The 20,107-nt window shown below is 41.4% G+C and overlaps 1 protein-coding gene across 1 annotated transcript; it reads left to right on the forward strand.

The window, feature by feature from the left end:
• Nucleotides 1-6,099: 6,099 nt before the first annotated feature.
• LOC128126756 (uncharacterized) lies at nt 6,100-9,361 on the forward strand. The gene is made up of 4 exons (XM_052764857.1): nt 6,100-6,417; nt 7,172-7,278; nt 7,335-7,626; nt 9,341-9,361. Exons 1-4 carry the CDS (start codon nt 6,100-6,102, stop codon nt 9,359-9,361), a joined length of 738 nt encoding a protein of 245 aa, XP_052620817.1.
• The last annotated feature ends 10,746 nt before the right edge of the window (nt 9,362-20,107 follow it).

Genomic DNA, 20,107 nt, shown 5'->3' on the forward strand with positions numbered 1-20,107 from the left:
TATCCAAAAACGCAAGAATATTTCGAAAATAAGATCAAATAATGCTCCAAATCTGACAAAATTGACTGATACAACCTTGCTCTGATACCAATTGTAAGTCCCTAATTTGCCCGTGTATCAATCAGATCCGTTTGATGGTGCGGAATCCCAATCAAACGGATGATGTCAGATCAAATAGAAGAGAAGGAGAAGAAGAATAATATGAATCTTGAATGTATTGATAATATGAATTAAGTTCCTTACACAAGATTCACCCACACAAACGTTCCTTTCTCTTTGGCCGTAAACTCCTTAGGGTTCATCAATCTCTACTCCTGACCCTAACACCTATATTTATACTTGGAGAATATGAGCTTGGTGAATATGGGCCGTAAATGGGTTTACCGCCGTAAACACCCATTGGGTCGTAAACCTGACCGTAAACTTTACAGAAAAATACAATTTCCTAGAAAAGCAAAGTATAAACCATATTTTTGACCCAACACTAAGTGTCATAAGGTTTCTCTCCGATTCATGAAAATGATGGTGAGGAAACACTTTCACTAAGTGATTTGAAGTAGATAGCAATTGTGATATTTGCATTCTCAAAGTCGTTAGTGGAGCGTGTGTGGTTAACCGACACACTAACATGGACTTGTGAGGAATGGAAAAGGTCTAAGCAATTGAGACTATGATTATGGCATCCCTTTTCATAGTTCTAAAATTGTTTAGATACACATGTGTGCTATCTTAGGAAATGTGTATGATTTTGATAAAGTTTTATCAAAGCATATCATATCAGAAATTTGAACTTTGGTAAGAAAGTCAATAGAGTATTGATTTCTACAAGTCCAGCTAATTTCCGAGTACATGTCAAAGCTAGTGGGAGCAAAAGTATTATGCTAATAATCATCATGTTAGTGGAAGCATGATGATTATGACAAGTATTGCAAGTTAGCAATGTTAATTATAGAAAACAAAAGTTTCAATTGGGAAAAAGTTGTTTTGCTATAATTAAAAGAGAGGAAATTATACTTCATTTCAAATCTAAAAGCTTAGATCGTGAGATTTTAATCAAATTTAGTCAAGTATATATATGAATGTTATGTTGGAATGGTTCAACATAAGGAAATCCTATATATGGGAACATTATTTGCGTTCTAAAATTCAATTTTGATTATGGCATCCCTTTTCATAATTTGAATTATGATAACATGGAAAATAGAAATAGAAATATTATAGCAAAAGACTGCTCTAGTATCATGTCTTTATGTGAGACATCATGAATCGTGTCCCATATGCTTCGGATATAGAATTGATTGCATGTGCTATAATATTCGTCTGTTCTAAATTATTCCTAATGCCTACGACATTAAGAGGGAAAAAGTACTAGAACTGGATATAACTAAAGTGATTAAGCAATTTTCGAGTACAATCTAAGGTTTACCAAAGATTGGTTGCTCAGGGACAGTTGGAAGTATGTTGTAAATTTTTGGAGAGGGCCATATTGACATATTCTGAAAAGAGGCAACTCTTGTTTAGAAGTGATAGTCAAAATGGGAATATGGAAATGTTCCCATAGGTGGAAGTTATTCATTAAATCTGTGTAAGATTAGGAAACTTAATGCAAGAAGGATATTCAAAGCAATGTACTTTGAATTTAAGACTTCATTTCAATGGAATGATCTCCATTGGAATACTCTGTAATGTCTGTTGACAAGTCTTTGTGACTTTGTGCATAGTCATTAAGAGAGGATCAATGCATATAAGTTTAGAATCTAAGAGATTTTCGTAAATAGCAGAAATTTGGAATTATTACATTTAGGGTAAGGTTTTGGGATTGTGAAATGAGAATCATTGGAATCATGTTCAATCGATATATTTCACAAAGTAAAGATGATAGACAAACTTAGTGTGCATACTTGGTATATGGCATAACTATTGTTTAGAAAACATAATATACCTGCTTGGAGCATGGGACAACTATTGTTTTAATTCAAGTATTAAGTTGATAAATTTGAAACAATGAGTAATGAGTAATCAATATGGTGTTTAAATAAAAGGTGTTCTATTTACTCTCAAAGGTGCTTGGGGACATATTAAATTAGTATTATTCTTGTGTTTCACTTTGCATGTTTTGACTTCCAGAATAACTAGGTCATTCTTCCGAATGACTAAGTTATTCAAACCATCCACATTCGATAAAACGTTGGAAGTAGGTATTAAGGCAAGATTGTCATGAAGCTGGCTTGTAGATGTATAAGGTGTTGGACATAGCAAGAGTTGCTACAACATTCATGAGTGCTCATAAGTTCTGAGTATTGGATTAAACCCATGCTCATTTGACTCACTTCATGGATTTTATCATGGGTGATCATGAGACGATAATATCTTATATTCTTCAAACCTAGAGATATGAGTTGTTGACTATGAGTTGGTTATATATTGATTGTACGAAAATGCATTGGTAACTCGATGTTATAAAACGTACCTTTGTGTATGATTCAACAAGTAGTAGAACAAACATATTAGTTGAAGTTTATCCATTCCTTTTACCCTTGAAGGGATAAAAGCGATATTTGTGGGCCCTTCGATGATTTAGTGATGACACCCCGAAGTGCTTGGCCAAGCCTGGACTTATTTGATTTGTTCAATTAGTCGGTCGTCATAAATCGGAAATTAGGAAACAACAAATGGACATAGAGAATGATTATAATCCATGTCTTAGTCCACATGATATCTAGAATGGAGGAATATATGATCCCTTATCTAATGGACAAGTAATTGACTAGATCAGAGTTCGACAACGACTTTAAGAGCTACGATTACTAGTCGGGTTTTGGAGTCATACACAATAATAGTTTTAGACGTATCCAAGTGGGAGACTGTTGTATTAGTGTCTAAGTCCATAAATATAATTGGTATGTACTTGACCCGATCTGGCATGGTTCATTTTGAGTTGCATGGCATCAGAACAATTGGATAGACGAAATGAGAAAAAGGATACTAGTGATTTATATTAATATATTATAAGTTCTAATATATTAATATGGAATAATATTATTTAATTAGTATTGATCAAGAATTAATTGATAATTAATCTAGTGATCAAAAGGAACTAATTAAATATGGACTCTTATATAAATGGTGGGCCAAGTTCATTTAGGTTGGGCTAAGCTTTCATGGATAGTCCATTGAGTGTTTAACTCATGGATCCTATGGAAATGAAAGGTTGTGGGTATTATGGTTTACATGAATGTAACCCTAATCCTCCACAATATATAAAGAGGTCTATGATTCATGAAATAGGCTAGGTGCTTGACACGAGAGTGTGTGTACACAAAGAGGGCAAACTGATTTCTTGAGGGTGAACCTAAGTATCCTTATTCTCTAGTTATTCTAAGGGTTTTTGGTGTTGTGTGAACCATTTGAGGTGCAACACTTGAGGCACTAGGCTCTTAAAGGTTCAAGACCTCAAGCTCCATCAAAAGGTATGTCATTCTACTAGATTCTTGTAGTATAGTTGATGGGTTTTATACAAAACAAACAATCATATGTGTGCATGCAACCCTAATTTGAGGATCTATGTTTTCACTATTAGACATACAAGCATTGAACACAAAAACTAGAAACCCTAGGAGGCACATGTAATTTTCGAAATTAACATATAATTAGGGTTAGGATACATACCTTTATTGTTATATTGTAATAACAATCAAATCCTTGAAGATCTTGAACTTTGGTAGCAAGCGCCACAACTGTCACGCCTCTAATGGCTCACAAACAAACCTAGCAACCAAGGATTACTATGGAGAGAGAAGGGAAGTGGAAAATTCGGCCCTAGCCTCTCTTGGAGTGCCCTTGGACGAAATCCAACCCTATAGGGGTTTATATAGGTGATAAGGAAGGTTTAGGATAAGGCAGGTGTATCTTAGATAACCCTAATCCCTTAACTTCCTCCCTAAGGCTTCCAAGGCACCCTTAGAGCCCAAGGAAACCCTAGGTCACTCTAGATTTCGTTCCATACCTCTAAGGGAGGTTCTAGAATGCTTAATGCTCAACTTTTGAACATTGTCACCTTTAGTCCCTGCAGTTTCAATTAATTCCTTTAATTCCAAATTAATTTCTAATTAAATATTAATTAAACAATATGATTTCTAATTAATATATTATATCCATAATACATTAATAAATTAATTTATTAACCAAGTAATAAATTAATAAATCATTCTTCTCTCTCCAACAATAATCATATTCAATTGCCAGGTTTGAAGGCAACCCAAAGGTCATCGCTACTATCAATTCAAGTACATACTAATTATAGTTATGGGCTTAAACACCTAATCCGACAATAGTTACTTCATATTATGCTAGTTAGGATGAAACCTTGGAATATTAAATATTCGCATGTATAATAGAGAAAACATAGATCCAAGCTTTATAGTGTTGCATGTACAACATAGGAGTGTTAGAATGCTCAAAACCCTTCACATAGAAGGAGTAAACTCCATACAAAATTTTTGTGTTATTGACACAATGTCTTCTTATAATGTGATACTAGGTAGAGCATGGATGCATGAGATAAAAGTGGTTCCATCAACATACCATCAGTGTGTGAAGATGCCCACTCCATGGGGGACAGTGAAGATCATGGGAGACCAACAAGAATCGAAAGAATGCTACAAAATCTCTATGAAATCTATGAAAAAACCCCAACAAGCATAGAAATTAAGGCATGGGCACGACATGTTCTAGAGACAAAGGAACAAGACGTAAAGGAAGTGCCCCTGGGTATCGAGGATCTTGAAGCAAAAGTCCTCATAGGATCCTCAATGCCTGAGCGGATCGACCGAGATCTACTAAATTTCTTAAGAAACAGAAGCAAGAAATTTGCATGGAAACACGAAGATATGACAAGTATAGACAAGAGTATTATTACTCATAAACTTAATATTGACCCTTCTTTCAGGGCAATACACCAAAAAAGATGGAAATTTGCACCGGCAAGGAATTAAATCATCCAAGAGGAAGTAGAGAAGCTCCTCAAAACAGGAATGATCAAGGAAGTGAAGTTCCCAAGATGGCTAACTAACATGGTTGTCGTACAAAAGAAAAAGGGAAAATGGAGAGTGTGTGTAGATTACACAGATCACAAAAAGGCTTGTCCTAAGGATCCTTTCCCTCTAGCACATATTGCCTCTATGATAGATGCGACGGCTGGCCATGAACTCCTGACCTTCATGGATGATTTAGTAGTATTTCAACAAATCCAAATGGAACCATCAGACCAAGAAGATACTGCATTTATAACACCAATAGGTATATATCGTTACACCGTAATGCCTTTGGTCTTAAAAATGCAGGTGCGATATATCAAAGATTGGTGAATTGGATGTTCAAAGACAAACTGGGGGACACCATGGAAGTTTATATTGACGACATGGTAGTGAAGTCGATGAAAGATGAATATCACCTTAGAGACCTCAAGGAAGCGTTTGACATCCTGGATAAGTACAATATGAAGCTGAACCCACTCAAATGTCACTTTGGAATGAAGTTCGGGAAGTTCCTTGGAAACATGGTAAAAAAAAGAGGGATAGAAGCAAGCCCAGAACAAATAAAAGCAATCATGGAACTATGATCCCCATCTTCAACACATGACATCTAGAGCCTAACCGGAAGAGTAGTAGAACTCAACATGTTCATTTCAAAATCCTCAGAAAGGTGTAAGCCCTTTTATGATATCTTGAAAAGAACAAGAAATTTGAGTGGAAGGAGGAACACGAGAAAGCCTTCCAGGAACTCAAAAAATATCTAAGCTCTGCTCCACTATTAGTGAAACCTATAGATGGAGAACCACTTATCCTATACCTCTCAGTATCCTCAAACACGGTAAGTTCTGTTCTAGTCAAGGACCTTAACGAGGAGCAACATCCTATCTACTACGTAAGTAAAAGTTTCCTGGATCTTGAAACCAGGTACTCTCATCTCGAAAAATTAATTCATGCCTTAGTAACTACTTCTACCAAATTAAGACACCACTTTGAAACACACACTATACATGTAGAAACTAAGTATCCTATAAAGAATGTCATCAGAAAACCAGAAATATCAGGAAGGATGGCAAAATGGCCAGTAAGATTAAGCACATTTGATATCAGATACGAACCGAGATCCGCCATAAAATCACAAGCATTAGCGGACTTTATGGATGAATTTAGTGATGATCTACAAAACGAATTAGACATGGAAGCCAAGCAACTCACATATGGAGCTTCAAATCAGAAAGGAACATGCCTTGGGATCATACTAAATCGCCATAGGGGGACATCATACCTCAGGCAGTTAGTTGTGAATTCAATGCTACCAACAATGAAGCACTCATCATGGGAATACAATTGGCTAAGGATCTTCAAATCAAGGATCTTTAGGTATTTGGTGACTCTTTGTTACTAACCAATCACTACAATGGATCTTATGCAGTGAAAGGTGAAAAATTAGCATTAGACCTAGAGACCCTAAAAAAATTAGCTTCTAATTTCGAAAACTTTATCCTAACCCAAATTCTTAGAGAGGAAAACACAGAAGCAGATGCACTAGCCAATTTAGGATCCTCCCTTAGGATCCCACTAGAGACGAAGATTCCTATAACTTACAAAGTAACCCTAGCCATAGAAACCATCTCTGAAAACTCAGAAGATCCCAAGCGTCCGACAAGCATAACAATTGTTGAAGATCCTGACCCTTGGATCATTCCTCAAAGAAATCCCGACGCACAAGATCCTCGAAGAAGTCCATGATCATGGACCCAACCCATTATGGAATATCTCCAAAATGGTACAATCCCGAAAGGAGAAAAAGTGAAAGAGCATTTAGGGCGAGAGTCTTAAGATTTGTGTTAATCCAAGGTAAACTTTACAAAAAATTATGGCAGGTCCATACCTAAGATGCTTGGAATCCTGAAGCTGCAGAAGTCTTAAAAGATATACACAAAAGAGATTGTGGCAATCACACTGGGGGCAGATGCTTATACTCCAAAATACTAAGAACAAGATACTACCGGCCAGCCATGAAGAAAGACTCTTTTCTGCATGCTCAAAAATGTTATGCTTGCCAAAGACACAACAAGATCCTGCACCAAGCGGTAGAACCTCTACATCCTATTATCTCCCTATGGCCATTCATGAAATAGGGGATGGATATTGTAGGAAAATTGCCAGTAGCTCCAGGAGGAAAAGTCTTCATGTTGGTGATGACCGATTACTTCTCCAAATGGTTTGAAGCTGAAGCTTCCGTCCAGTAAGAGACAAAGAAGTAGTATCATTTATTAAATGTAATATCTTGACCATGTTCAGGATTCCAGCTGAAATCATATGCAACAATGGATCCCAATTTATTAGCAAAAGAACAAGAGACTTTTGCACAAGCTGGAGGGTGAAAATGAGAATGTCCACTCCCATTCATCCCCGAGCTAATGGTCAAGTGGAGTCCAGCAACAAAATCATAGTTAACAATTTGAAGAAAAGGATGGACAAAAAGAAGGGAAGATGGGCAGAAGAACTCCCTTTCGTTTTATGGGCAGATAGAACCACTTCCAAACTGTCCACAGACCAGAGCCCCTATTCCTTGGTGTTCGGGACAGAAGCAGTAATCCCTACTGAAGTAGTGATCCCAACGACAAGATACTTGCTGCAAGACCAAGAGAATAATGACAGGATCTGTCACACCCCAAAACCAAGAACGGCGGAAACGTTCCAGGGTGGAGGGCGTCATGTGAAGTATCATAACAGTGTAAAGTAGTAAACAAGCAACAACATCATCCATTGCATTAAAAGTAAAGTTTTAATACATGTGTGTTCTTTCATAATGTACAACAATAAATTGAATAATCAAAATAAGATGAGTCTTGTCTGTGCTCCGTCTTCTCAAAACCTGGCCATCGTACCTGTCTAACTGATGACCTGAGAATACAAGTTATTTTGAAAGCGAGTATCAGCCTAAAGCTGGTGAATTCATAAGTATTTAAGTGTTATTGTCTTGTTTTGGAATGCTGTTATGAATGTCTTGTTTTGGAATGCTGTTTTGGAATGCCGTCTACCAAGACCCGAATGTTTTGCTATGAAAATGATAGTTTCTCCTTCTTTTTTACTATTACAAACAATACTTAGTCTAACTCGCCGTTTATGTGAATGTATCACAAAATAAAGTAAATAGGAAAAGAATATAATAGTCTTCTACCAAGACTCGAATGTTTTTCTATGAAAATGATATTTTTTCCTTCTTTTTTCACTATTACAAACAGTACTTAGTCTAACTCATCGTTTAAGTGAATGTATCACAAAATAAAGTAAATAGGAACAATATAATCATGTAAGTGTTATCCTTTTGTATTAGGATTAACACGACATCGCGATTAGCAATATGTATAACCTTTGGACATCCGTAGATTGTTCAATTGTCCTCTGTAGTTGCAGCAGGGCGGAGGAAGGGTTAGTCCCGTAAAGGTACTCCTAATATAAGTATTTACCGTAGGCATCCTTAGATGTTCATCGACCCCTGTAGCGAACAGTAGGCCCGAGGAATGGTTAGTCTCGTAGAGGTACTCCTAGTATAAGTAATAACCGTAGGCATCTGTAGACGTTCATCAACCACTGGTGCTAACAGCTGGGATTCGGAATGGTTAGTCCCATCTAGATATCCCGTTGAACTGGGATAGGCAGGACAATTTACACAGAAGGTAATAATAAATCATCCTAATGAATTGAGGTACAAGTATCCAAGTAAATGTATACAGGAAAATGTATCTACGTAAAGGTACTCATGTAATGTATTCATGTAAGGTACTCATGTAATGTATTCATGTAAGGCAGTCATGTAATGTATTCATGTAATACTCATGTAATGTATTCATGTAAGGTACTTATGTAATGTATTCATGTAAGGTACTTATGTAATGTATTCATGTAAGGTACTCATGTAATGTATAGTGTAGACTCATGAAAGAACTGACTCTGATGTAATTCCTTGTAATAGGAATACTGTTATGTATCTCCTAACTATCCCTATAATAGTTAACTGGAAGGTAATTGATTGTCCAAACAGGTTTATACACCCTTGCTACACAAGAGTGGGGGAAACTGAATGAAGGATGAAAACTATAACATCAATACATATAAAAGAACATAAGTGTATAGATATAGTTTTGTTCAAGAAGGTAAAAATGGTTTTGTAAAACATCTATGAGTTTTGAACAATAATTAACAATGACTTGATGTCATTTTAATAAACATTTCAAACGTAATACTTTTGCTATCAAGGTATTTTTAAGATATAAAACCATTTCATGCATCATGTTTTGTAGTATGTGAGGTCTGCTGAATGAAAACACAGTTATAAATACATATGATTGATTTAATAACATGTTGTTTTCTACTTGTATTCCGCCCCATTAAAGCATTTAAAATCATTTAAAACATTGATTAAGGGGCATGAACTCACCTATAGATGGTTGTTTGGATGTACTGAATGGTGTCGGATTGTTAGGTGTCAAGTGAGGACTTGTACACACACTATGACCCTAATGAACATATAATCACACATATATGCACCCAATTAGTCTCAAACTACTAATTGTAAATGTTAAGACATCCTAGAATATGATAGTACACTTTATATAAGTGGTATAAGCCCTTAGGATTGCATCTAAGTTGTTGTGGGACAAGGCTAATGGGTTTAGGGTTCCAAAGGACCCTATACATGAGTTTACTCTCCAATAGACCTCACACATGGAGTTTACGGTCGTAAACCCTTGAGTTTACGACCATGAACTCCTAGGCTTAATGTCTTTTGGTGTTTTGAGGTTCTAAATGATCCCTAGATGCATTCCTACTTGGTGGATTAACTCTTGGAAGGGTTTAGGGCACCAATACACTCCTTTGAGGAGTTTACAGCCCCAAGTCCATTTCCTTTTGAGTTTCTGCCGTAAACTCATATGGAAAGGGGTGTTTTTATGCTTTCAAGTCCCTTTCTCATCTAGGATAGGTTCTAGACATTTATCTAAGGCTAATGAAGGCCTTAGGCACACTTTGGTACCCCCTTTTGATGTTCACGGCCCAAGAACCATAACCATTTGAGATTCGGGCCGTAATCTCTCTTTGGGAGGGGTTTTTGATGTTTTAAGGTGCTTAAATTAACCAGGAGTAAATCTATGTAGTTGTCCAAGGCTTTAGGAGTGATTAAGGCTCTCTTTGGCCTTTGAGTTTGGAGTTCACGGTCCAAGAATTTCTTGGTCCTTGAACACCTAAATCTTGGTGTTCTTGGGTGGTTTCTAGTCATATACACACTAGTATACAAGCCTAAGGTAGTTACATATCACGGGGGAAGGACTAGGAATCAATTTAAGAGTTTACTCCCCAAGGTGTTCTTGGGCGGTTAACTCTCGAATCTAGCTGTTTTGCTATGCAATCGATGTTATTAAGCACATTACTCATTATATAATAAGACTAGAGACAGGTACTCATGATTTGGGATAAAAACCCGAAGATCCGTGAGAGAGAAAATGGCTTTTCTCTAGTTGGAAATGTAAATAATGAATGAATATGGTTCAGATTTCTATAGATAGTCCTGGGATTTTTGGCAGAAAATATTTTATTCTCGGAATGAACTCTAATATCATAGAGTTTTGGAATAACAGTGTTGCATAAAACCCTAGTGCATCCACTCTCCTGATATCTCCTTAAGTGTAAATCCTAAAATACTCAAACTTATACCCAAAAGTCTGGAATTTCACTATAACTGTTCTAACTTCTATTGACTTGATATGGTTTGTTCAGAATGGAAATTTTGGGTTGTCACATCATCCCCCTGTTAGAGGGAATTTCGACCCAAAATTAGAATATATGTAAGGAAGTAGGTAGAGGTGATCGAGTTGTGAGGTGGAAACTTACTAATCGATTGGTTCTTGTGCTCATAAGTGAATCCGGGTCCTCGGTTGGTATTCCAACGAACCTTCACTAACCGGCGACATCGTTGCTTCATCCGCTTGACCTCTCGGTCGAGGGTCATTACAGTTCTAATACGAAGGCAAGGATCTCGTTAATCTCGATCTCGTCGAGTGTCTTACGAGATTCCTAACAGAAAGGTACTGTTTCAAGTTCAAGACATGAGGAGTAAAATGTACGTTACTGAGTTCGCGGAGTAGGTCTAGTTTGTGAGATATAGGACCGATTCTGGTAAGAATCTAGGAGGTCCTAACTATATTGGATTTAGCCTTCCACGCTTTACGAAGCGTATTTAAGCCTTTCCCAGAGTGAGACTCCCTAAAGAATTTGGTCTCTCACTTGGAATTCCAAAGGTTCCTTCTCTCGCTTAACTTCCCAGTCAAGGCCCACCCCTTGCTAGGTCAAAGTCGAAAAAGGTTTCTGTAATTTGTGAGGAGTTCTGAATGGGCTACGATAGTAGGTCTGCACAACCTAGAATTTGGCGAATTTCTGCGGGCATCTCTGGTGTTGACAAATTCTCAACGGTTTTGACAAATTGAAAGAGTACTAAAAAATTCCCACATCACTAACAGTGTGTCTTAGGAATCTGACTCTCCAATTTCAAAACTCATGTTTAGAGAACTTCGCGAAATTTCCTCTGAAGGTAATGTTTCTATGGGTTCTTTCTTACTACGAGGGTAGATAAGTAAGTCATTACAAGGAGAAAGGACGAACTGATCTCAGTAAGAAAGACGTACCCTATTCATTTAGCTCATGAATACTATGGGCGTATTGGTCCTATCCAAGGGGTATCACTACGGACTTGAAGTGTCCGCATCGAGTTCGGAGGGTATTCTTCAGGACATCCTTCCCTAACACTCGAACTGGTGATATTCGGATCTTAGGTCCATTTCTGAAAGTAATTCTTTCCCTGCGTTTGCTAAATCAACTCATCTATGCAAGGCAGAGATAACGATTTCTAAAGGAAATCATAACGGAGTCCCCGATCATCGAGGTACATATGATGAAATCCTTCGACTTCCGGAAGAATAAGACCAGAGCTCTCAAGGGTGAGAAGCCTGGTCTTCCAATTCTATTGCTGAGTAGTTCGCTGAGTTGTCCGGGCTATCCTTGTATCTCCGCATATGTTTAGACTGTAAGGCGATCTGGTTATAAGAGTCATACTGGGTTCTAAGTTTGTTCCTATGCCAATGCAATTACTCGTACTCTTGGGCAGTCTCCGTCCTGAAGTTCATATTAGAATTCATACATGGTTCAACGATCACAATCTCGTGTATACGAGTCGTATATAATTAAGTTTGAAAAGGTAGTCGAATAACTGATTCTTCCTTAAGCTCACATCCCATTAAGGGAAAAGAAGTTAAAGTGGAATCATCAATTCTAAACCTATAGAACATTGATTATATATCACCCTTATGTATACATTCTTCAGTGATAGATCAACCGTATAAATCTTTGGATTGAACTTGACGTACTGCATGAGTGATACCACGGGGATTCCTTCGGAAAGGAAAAGAACTATAATGTACTCCATGCATGAGTACTTCAGTGTTCTGATATGACGGTTCGCTAAAAGACGTTTACTGAGAAAGAGATGTACTTATGAAGCAGGTTTTGCGAGGATCGAATTTACTCGAGTCTTATGATAAAGTCATAATCATATGGAAACTAAAGATGTTAGATTTGAACATAAGGCGTTATAGACAAAACAGAACAGTGCAACTTTTAACTAGGTTACAATACTTTTAGAGTAACTATAGGAATACTGCTGCCAACAAAGTATACTACAAGAGACAAGTATACGCAGCACGAGAGTCCCTTAACTGACAGGATCTCGCAAAAGATAAGACTCGAGTTGCACTAGTTTTTAACCATGATTTATAAGCATATAAAATACTGACGACTGGAAGTGAACCGATACTATAATAGGTTCCTTCGCTGTCTCTTTCCATTCTGAGGTCAAACTCTTCTTGTTCCATCGTCGATCTACCCTAATGGGTAGTCTCTCTTGAAGTGCCCTATCTCGCCACAACCGTAGTAAGCCTGGTTTACACTGGAGCTGAGCACTTGGTTGTTCAGCCTTGTTAGGCTCTTGCAGTAATGCTTGGTGTGCCCTTTTCTGTTGTAGTTTGAGCACTACATCTCCCTACAAGGTCCGTGGTGGTGATAACTGCATTGGATGCATTTTGGGAGATTTCCAACATAAAGTCTGGCTGATTTAGGGACAATTGGGATACTAAAAGGAAAGGTAGTTTGAGGTACAGATGTCGTGGTTGTGAAAGTTGTTACTAGTGGTTGTTTCTAGTTCTCCCTTCGAAGCGATTTGTGTTGGATTAGTGTCTAAGTCCATAACTATTTTGGTATGTACTTGACCCGATGGTGCATGGTCCTTTTGGGTTGCCTTCACCAAAACAACTTGATAGGATGAATTATGGAGAGAAAGGATTAAATATGATTTATTAATATATTATGGGAATAATATATTAAAGGAGAAATCATATTGTTTAATTAATATTAGTCAATAATTAATTGGTAATTAGTTTTGTGACTAAAAGAGATTAATTAAACTTAAGGGACTAGAATTGTAATTGTAAGATAATTGTAATTTGGGCCATGGATTGCCTTGTATTAAGGGGTGGACGAATTCTATGGGGAAGCCCATAAGAAATCGTCCAAGGCCTTAAGGAAAGGGCTCCATGGGTTGCTTAGGGCTTAAGCATCCAAATTAGGGTTTCCATGTTAGATAACCCTAATTGCCTCACTATATATAGATCCCTTAAGGACCAAAAACGTGGCTAAGCTTCTTGCTAGGGTTTCACACGAGTTTTGGTAGCCTCTATCCACTATTCTCTACATCCTCTTGCTTATGGTGTTTGTGAACCATTAGAGGAGTGACAATTGTGACTCTATGCTTTCTAAAGTCAATACAATGAGATTTGGGTTGCCTTCACCAAAGCAACTTGATAGGATGAATTGAAACGACCCAAAAATACGACCCAAAAATTTCGTTTTCAACATAACCAAAAACCATAATCTGAGTGTCATATCATAAACCATGCATGATGTATCTCAAAATAATAATAAAAACACTGTGCGGAAAACTGTATCATATCCATGTCATATAGAAATCAAGAACCAAATCATCTCCCAGGATAAAAGCTGAAGCGGTGGTGTGTGCGATGCCATCATCCCGAGCTCTTCCCTCTACAAGCGGAAGTACCTGAAACCCAAACTGAAACTGTAAGCACGAAGCTTAGTGAGCTCCCCCAAATTACCACATACCATACAATAATATATCAAGCACATACGGGGCCTTGCCCCCTCCATCGGACCGAAGTCCGAAGCTGACTGACTGGGACCTTATCCCCTACATCGAACCGAAGTCCGAAGCTGTCATCGGACCGAAGTCCGAAGCTAACTGGGACCTTGTCCCCTACATCGAACCGAAGTCCGAAGCTGACATCGGACCGAAGTCCGAAGCTAACTGGGACCTTGTCCCCTACATCGAACCAAAGTCCGAAGCTGACATCGAACCGAAGTCCGAAGCTAACTGGGACCTTGTCCCCTACATCGAACCGAAGTCCGAAGCTGACATCGGACCGGAGCCCGAAGCTGACTGATCATAGCATAACATATCACTAACATGAACACACATAATCTTGTCTGAGCCACGAAGGCATCAAACATGCTAACTACTGCATCGGATAACATCCGGATACTACTGCTAGCTAAACGGGCCGGCATTGTGGCCTTAGACCCGTTCCTACTGAAAGGAAACTCACCTCGTAAACTGGCGGCTGAGTGTGTGTGTCTGAAAGCTACCGGCTGCTGCTCCTGAATCTCCTCGGCTACAAGCCCATGAACACACTCAATCAAATACTAAACACTGCACTTGGGGTAAAATGACTCTTTTACCCTTGGTCAAAGTCAACTTACTTTTGGGGCTGACTCGCCGAGTTGGGCCACCCAACTCGCCGAGTCCTACTCTCACTTCTCAGTTCTACATGCTGCTACTCGTCGAGTGTGGCATCGACTCGACGAGTACCCTCTTGATCCAAGAACTCAGACAATCTTCATCCGACTCGCCGAGCCGTATGAACAAACTCGACGAGTTGTTCATGATCCTAAGAAGATTGCCTTGGACTCGCCGAGTTGTATGAACAACTCGCCGAGTCCCTCCATCACTGAGTCTACCCTCAACTCGCTGAGTCCACTCTCTAACTCACTGGATTCACTCGACGATGCTCAAAATGAAGGACTCGGGAACCCGCGACCCAACTCGCCGAGTCGTTCTTCCCGACTCGCCGAGTTGCCGCCATGCAACTGATTTTTACTCGATCTTGTTTGAATCCAACACATACAATTGATAGATCTGAGTCCAATAAGCTGATTTACCACATAAAGTTTCCAACTTTACGTGCACAACCTCATGAATAAGGGAAATAAGGCTAAAAGATGCATAAAATGGGTAGATCTATGATTATTATGCAAAGTAACTCCAAAAAGACAGTAGATCTGGGCTCTACAACACCCCAACACTCAGATCCAAAGGTATTTCGACTTATTAAGACATTCATGCAAACATAAGGCTTGGAACAAACATCAATTAGCTCTTAGAAGAGCTCCAATGGAAGTTTAGGGCATATAACAAGAGGGAACTCCGAAAATACCTCAAATAACTCAGATTTGCCCTTGGATCTTTGCACTCCAACTCTTCTCCTTGCTTCTTTCTTCTTATCCTTCTTCACACCTTCACAAAATGGCACCAAATCACTTATAGGCTCTCAAGGAAGGATTAGGGTTTTCTCACTGTGTTCTCAGGGTGAGGGAGGCGAGAATGGGGCTATAAGATGGTTTAAATAGTGGGCAATCCGGGGATTTAGGGTTTCATCCAGACGGATGGACTCGCCGAGTCCAGGATATGGACTCGCCGAGTCCCCGGCTCACGCGTGCTCTCAGCCGCGACCCCACTCGGCGAGTCAGGCTATGAACTCGCTGAGTTCCTCTTGCAAAACTCACAACAATTACCAATAAATTAACATACCGGGAACGGGTCGTTACAATTCTCCCCCACTTGACTCAGACTTCGTCCTCGAAGTCTGCTACGGCTGGATCTGCAAATAACTCTGGGTAGTGCTCTCTCATCTCCTCCTCAGCCTCCCACGTCCACTCAGACCCCTTCCGGTGCTGCCACTGCACCTTTACTAACTGAATTTCCTTGTTCCTCAAGGTCTTGGTCTTCCGGTCCAAAATCGCGACCGGTCTCTCAATATAATTCAGGCTACTATCAACCTGAATATCCTCTAGGGGAACGACTGCTGATTCATCCACCAAACACTTCCTCAACTGAGACACATGGAAAGTGTTGTGGATCTGACTAAGCTCTTCAGGAAGATCTAACCGATAAGCAACCCGACCCACCCGGGCCAAAACCCTGAAAGGACCAATAAATCTGGGGCCCAACTTGCCCCTCTTCCGGAACCTGATGACACCCTTCCAAGGTGAGACCTTCAGAAGGACCATATCTCCCACCTGGAACTCCAAGTCCGAACGCCTCCTATCGGCGTAGCTCTTCTGCCGACTCTGAGCAGTTTGCAGTCTACTACGGACCTGCTGGATCAACTCAGTCGTCTTGAGCACCACCTCTGTGCTCCCAATGACTCGCTGACCGACCTCGCCCCAACAAATCGGGGTCCTACACTTCCTCCCATACAGCATCTCAAAGGGAGGTCGGTCAATGCTCGCATGGTAACTATTGTTATACGAGAACTCCGCTAACGGAAGGTACGTATCCCAACTGCCACCGAAATCTAGAACGCATGCCCTGAGCATATCCTCTAGAGTCTGAATCGTCCTCTCGCTCTGCCCGTCTGTCTGAGGGTGGAAAGCGGTGCTGAAATGGAGACGAGTACCCATCTCGTCGTGGAACCGCTTCCAAAATCTGGATGTGAAACGGACATCTCGGTCAGACACCACTGATACCGGCACTCCATGGCGTGCCACGATCTCACGCACATAGATATCGGCTAACCTTTCCGCCGATATACTCTCCTGGATCGGGATAAAATGGGCACTCTTCGTCAACCGATCCACTACTACCCATATCGAGTCCACTCCTCGTGCGGTCCGGGGAAGCTTGGTGACAAAATCCATGGTAATGTCCTCCCATTTCCACACGGGAATGTCTAACGGCTGCATCCTGCCGTGAGGTCTCTGGTGCTCCGCCTTGACCTTCCGGCAGGTCAGGCATCTCTCGACGTACCAGGCGACGTCCCGCTTCATGCAGGGCCACCAATAATCGGGTCGAAGATCCCGGTACATCTTTGTCGCTCCTGGGTGGATAGAAAATCGAGACTTATGAGCCTCGTCCATCAATACCTGCCGTACCCCACCCCAGTACGGTACCCATACCCTACCATGAAGCGTCAACAAACCCCGACTGTCGTACTCAAATGAAGCTACTCGGCCTACTATCCTTTCACACTTCTGCCTCTCCTCCTTGAGGCCCTCCATCTGAGCCTCCTTGATCCGCTCCAACAGTGGAGTGATCACTGTCATCCTCATACACAGATCCTTGATAGGGGCCGTCGGCACCTTGCGGCTTAGGGCGTCGGCCACCACGTTGGCCTTCCCTGGATGATAAAGGATCTCACAGTCATAGTCCTTCAGCACGTCCAACCACCTCCTTTGCCTCATATTCAAACTCGGCTGATCCATAAGATACCTCAAACTCTTATGATCCGTGTATATAGTACAACGGACCCCATAAAGGTAATGCCTCCAAATCTTGAGGGCAAACACAACTGCCCCCAGCTCCAAATCATGGGTAGGATAATTAGCCTCGTGAGGCTTCAACTGTCTTGAGGCATAAGCTATCACATGGCCTCGCTGCATCAGAACTGCTCCCAAACCTGTGATTGAGGCATCACAATAGACTACAAAATCCTCTACTCCCTCTGGCAAGGTAAGGATCGGAGCCTCGCACAATCTCTGCCTGAGGGTCTCGAATGCTGTCTGCTGCTCCGGACCCCAACGAAATACCACTGATTTCTTGGTCAGTCGGGTGAGCGGCACTGCTATCTTGGAGAAATCCTGAATAAATCTCCGATAATACCCTGCCAGCCCTAGGAAGCTCCGAATCTCAGATGGAGACTTCGGGACCACCCACTGCATCACGGCCTCTATCTTGGCCGGATCTACCAGAATACCCTTCTGGTTGACGAGGTGACCAAGGAACTGCACCTCGCGCAACCAGAACTCACATTTGGAGAACTTTGCGAAAAGTCTCTCCCTCCTCAAAACCTCTAGCACCTCCCGCAGGTGCTCCTCGTGCTGCTCCTGCGTCTTGGAATACACCAAGATGTCATCTATGAACACTATCACTGACCGATCCAGCATCGGCCTACACACGCGGTTCATGAGATCCATGAACGCGGCTGGGGCATTGGTGAGCCCAAATGGCATCACCACAAACTCGTAATGACCATACCTGGTCCTGAAAGCAGTCTTCTGCACATCCTCATCTCTAACCCGCATCTGATGATATCTGGAGCGTAGATCGATCTTGGCGAACCAAGACGCTCCCTGAAGCTGATCAAACAAATCATCTATCCTCGGGAGTGGGTAACGATTCTTCACCGTTACCTTATTCAGCTCCCGATAATCAATACACATACGATGCGACCCATCCTTCTTTCTCACAAACAGGATTGGCGCTCCCCAAGGTGAACTGCTCGGCCGAATGAAACCCTTGTCTAACAGCTCCTGCAGCTGTGTAGACAACTCCTGCATCTCAGGGGGAGCTAGTCGATACGGTGCCTTGGCTATCGGAGCCGCACCAGGGACGAGGTCGATCCGGAACTCGACCTGTCTCTCAGGAGGTACCCCCGGCAAATCCTCAGGAAACACATCCGGGTAGTCTCGAACAATAGGAACATCATCCACTGTCGACTTGCCCTTCTCTCGGGCATCCAAAACGTAGGCTACAAAACCGGCGCAACCCTGCTGAACATAGCGCCTCGCCCTTGCGGCGGAACAAAAGGTCGGTCCTCGCTGTGGCCTTTCGCCCTGAATCACCAACTCTCCCCCACTGGGAGTGCGAACCCTCACTAACTGAAGCTCGCAATCAATCACCGCCCCATTGGGGCTTAGCCCATCCATACCCACAATAACCTTATTCCCTCGCAGGGGAATAGGTACCAAATCCACGGAAAACTGCTCATCAAATAACTGAAGAGAACATCCTCTGTGCACTCTGCCGACCCTCACGGTCCTATCATCCGCTATCTCAACCTCTAATGGACAATCCAGCTCCCCTGGAGCTCTACTGAACCTCTTGCTAAGCGCAAGAGATACGAATGATCGGGTAGCCCCCGAATCGAATAATACCAAAGCAGAAATGCCGTTCACAGAGAACGACCCTGAATAAAACATACAACCATAAGCAACATTTAATCAATAATAATAAAGTGATAAAAGGGAAGGTACATACCCGTCACCACATCAGGAGTCGCTCGCGCCTCCTCTGCTGTCATCTGAAACGCCCTACTCTTCGCCACTGGCGCATCAGCTCGGCCCTGCCGGCCGTCTGTAATCCTCAAGGTAGCAGGGGCAGGTGCAGCCACCTTCCCTGCTGAAACTAAACTCGGACACTGGGACTTTTTATGTCCCCTCTGATTGCACTGAAAGCAAATCAGGTCTGACGCAGCAACGACAGTAGCAGGAGCCGTACAATCCCTACTCAAATGTCCAACCCGACCGCACTTGAAGCAGCCGGAACTCCCTGCCTTGCACGCTCCCTCGTGCATCTTCCCACACCTACCACATCGACCGTAGCTCGGCTGTCCCCTGGACCTATGATCTGAAACCCTGGGCTTTTTGCCCGAACCTCCCGAACCCGAAACCGCCTCCGGTTTCCTCTTCTTCTCCATCTCGAGATCAATCTCCCTCTCCCGAGCTCTAGCAATCATATCTTCCAGCGTTTTACAGCTGGACCGGCTCACAAACTGGCGGATATCGCTCCGCAACATCTCATGATAGCGGGCCTTCTTCATTTCCTCATCAGCTACATACTGAGGAACGAGAAGAGCCCTCTCCCTGAACTTGGCGGTGATCTCCGCCACTGTCTC

This window comes from Lactuca sativa, chromosome 6 (assembly GCF_002870075.4).
Source record: "Lactuca sativa cultivar Salinas chromosome 6, Lsat_Salinas_v11, whole genome shotgun sequence".
NCBI lineage: Eukaryota > Viridiplantae > Streptophyta > Magnoliopsida > Asterales > Asteraceae > Lactuca > Lactuca sativa.

Coding starts and splice junctions, on each gene's coding strand:
- LOC128126756 (XM_052764857.1), top strand. CDS start 6,100: ATGGCAAAATGGCCAGTAAGATTAAGCACATTTGATATCAGATACGAA. Junction 6,418..7,171: donor CAAGGATCTTTAGGTATTTG/GTGACTCTTTGT, acceptor TTCATGAAATAG/GGGATGGATATTGTAGGAAA. Junction 7,279..7,334: donor GAAGCTGAAGCTTCCGTCCA/GTAAGAGACAAA, acceptor GACCATGTTCAG/GATTCCAGCTGAAATCATAT.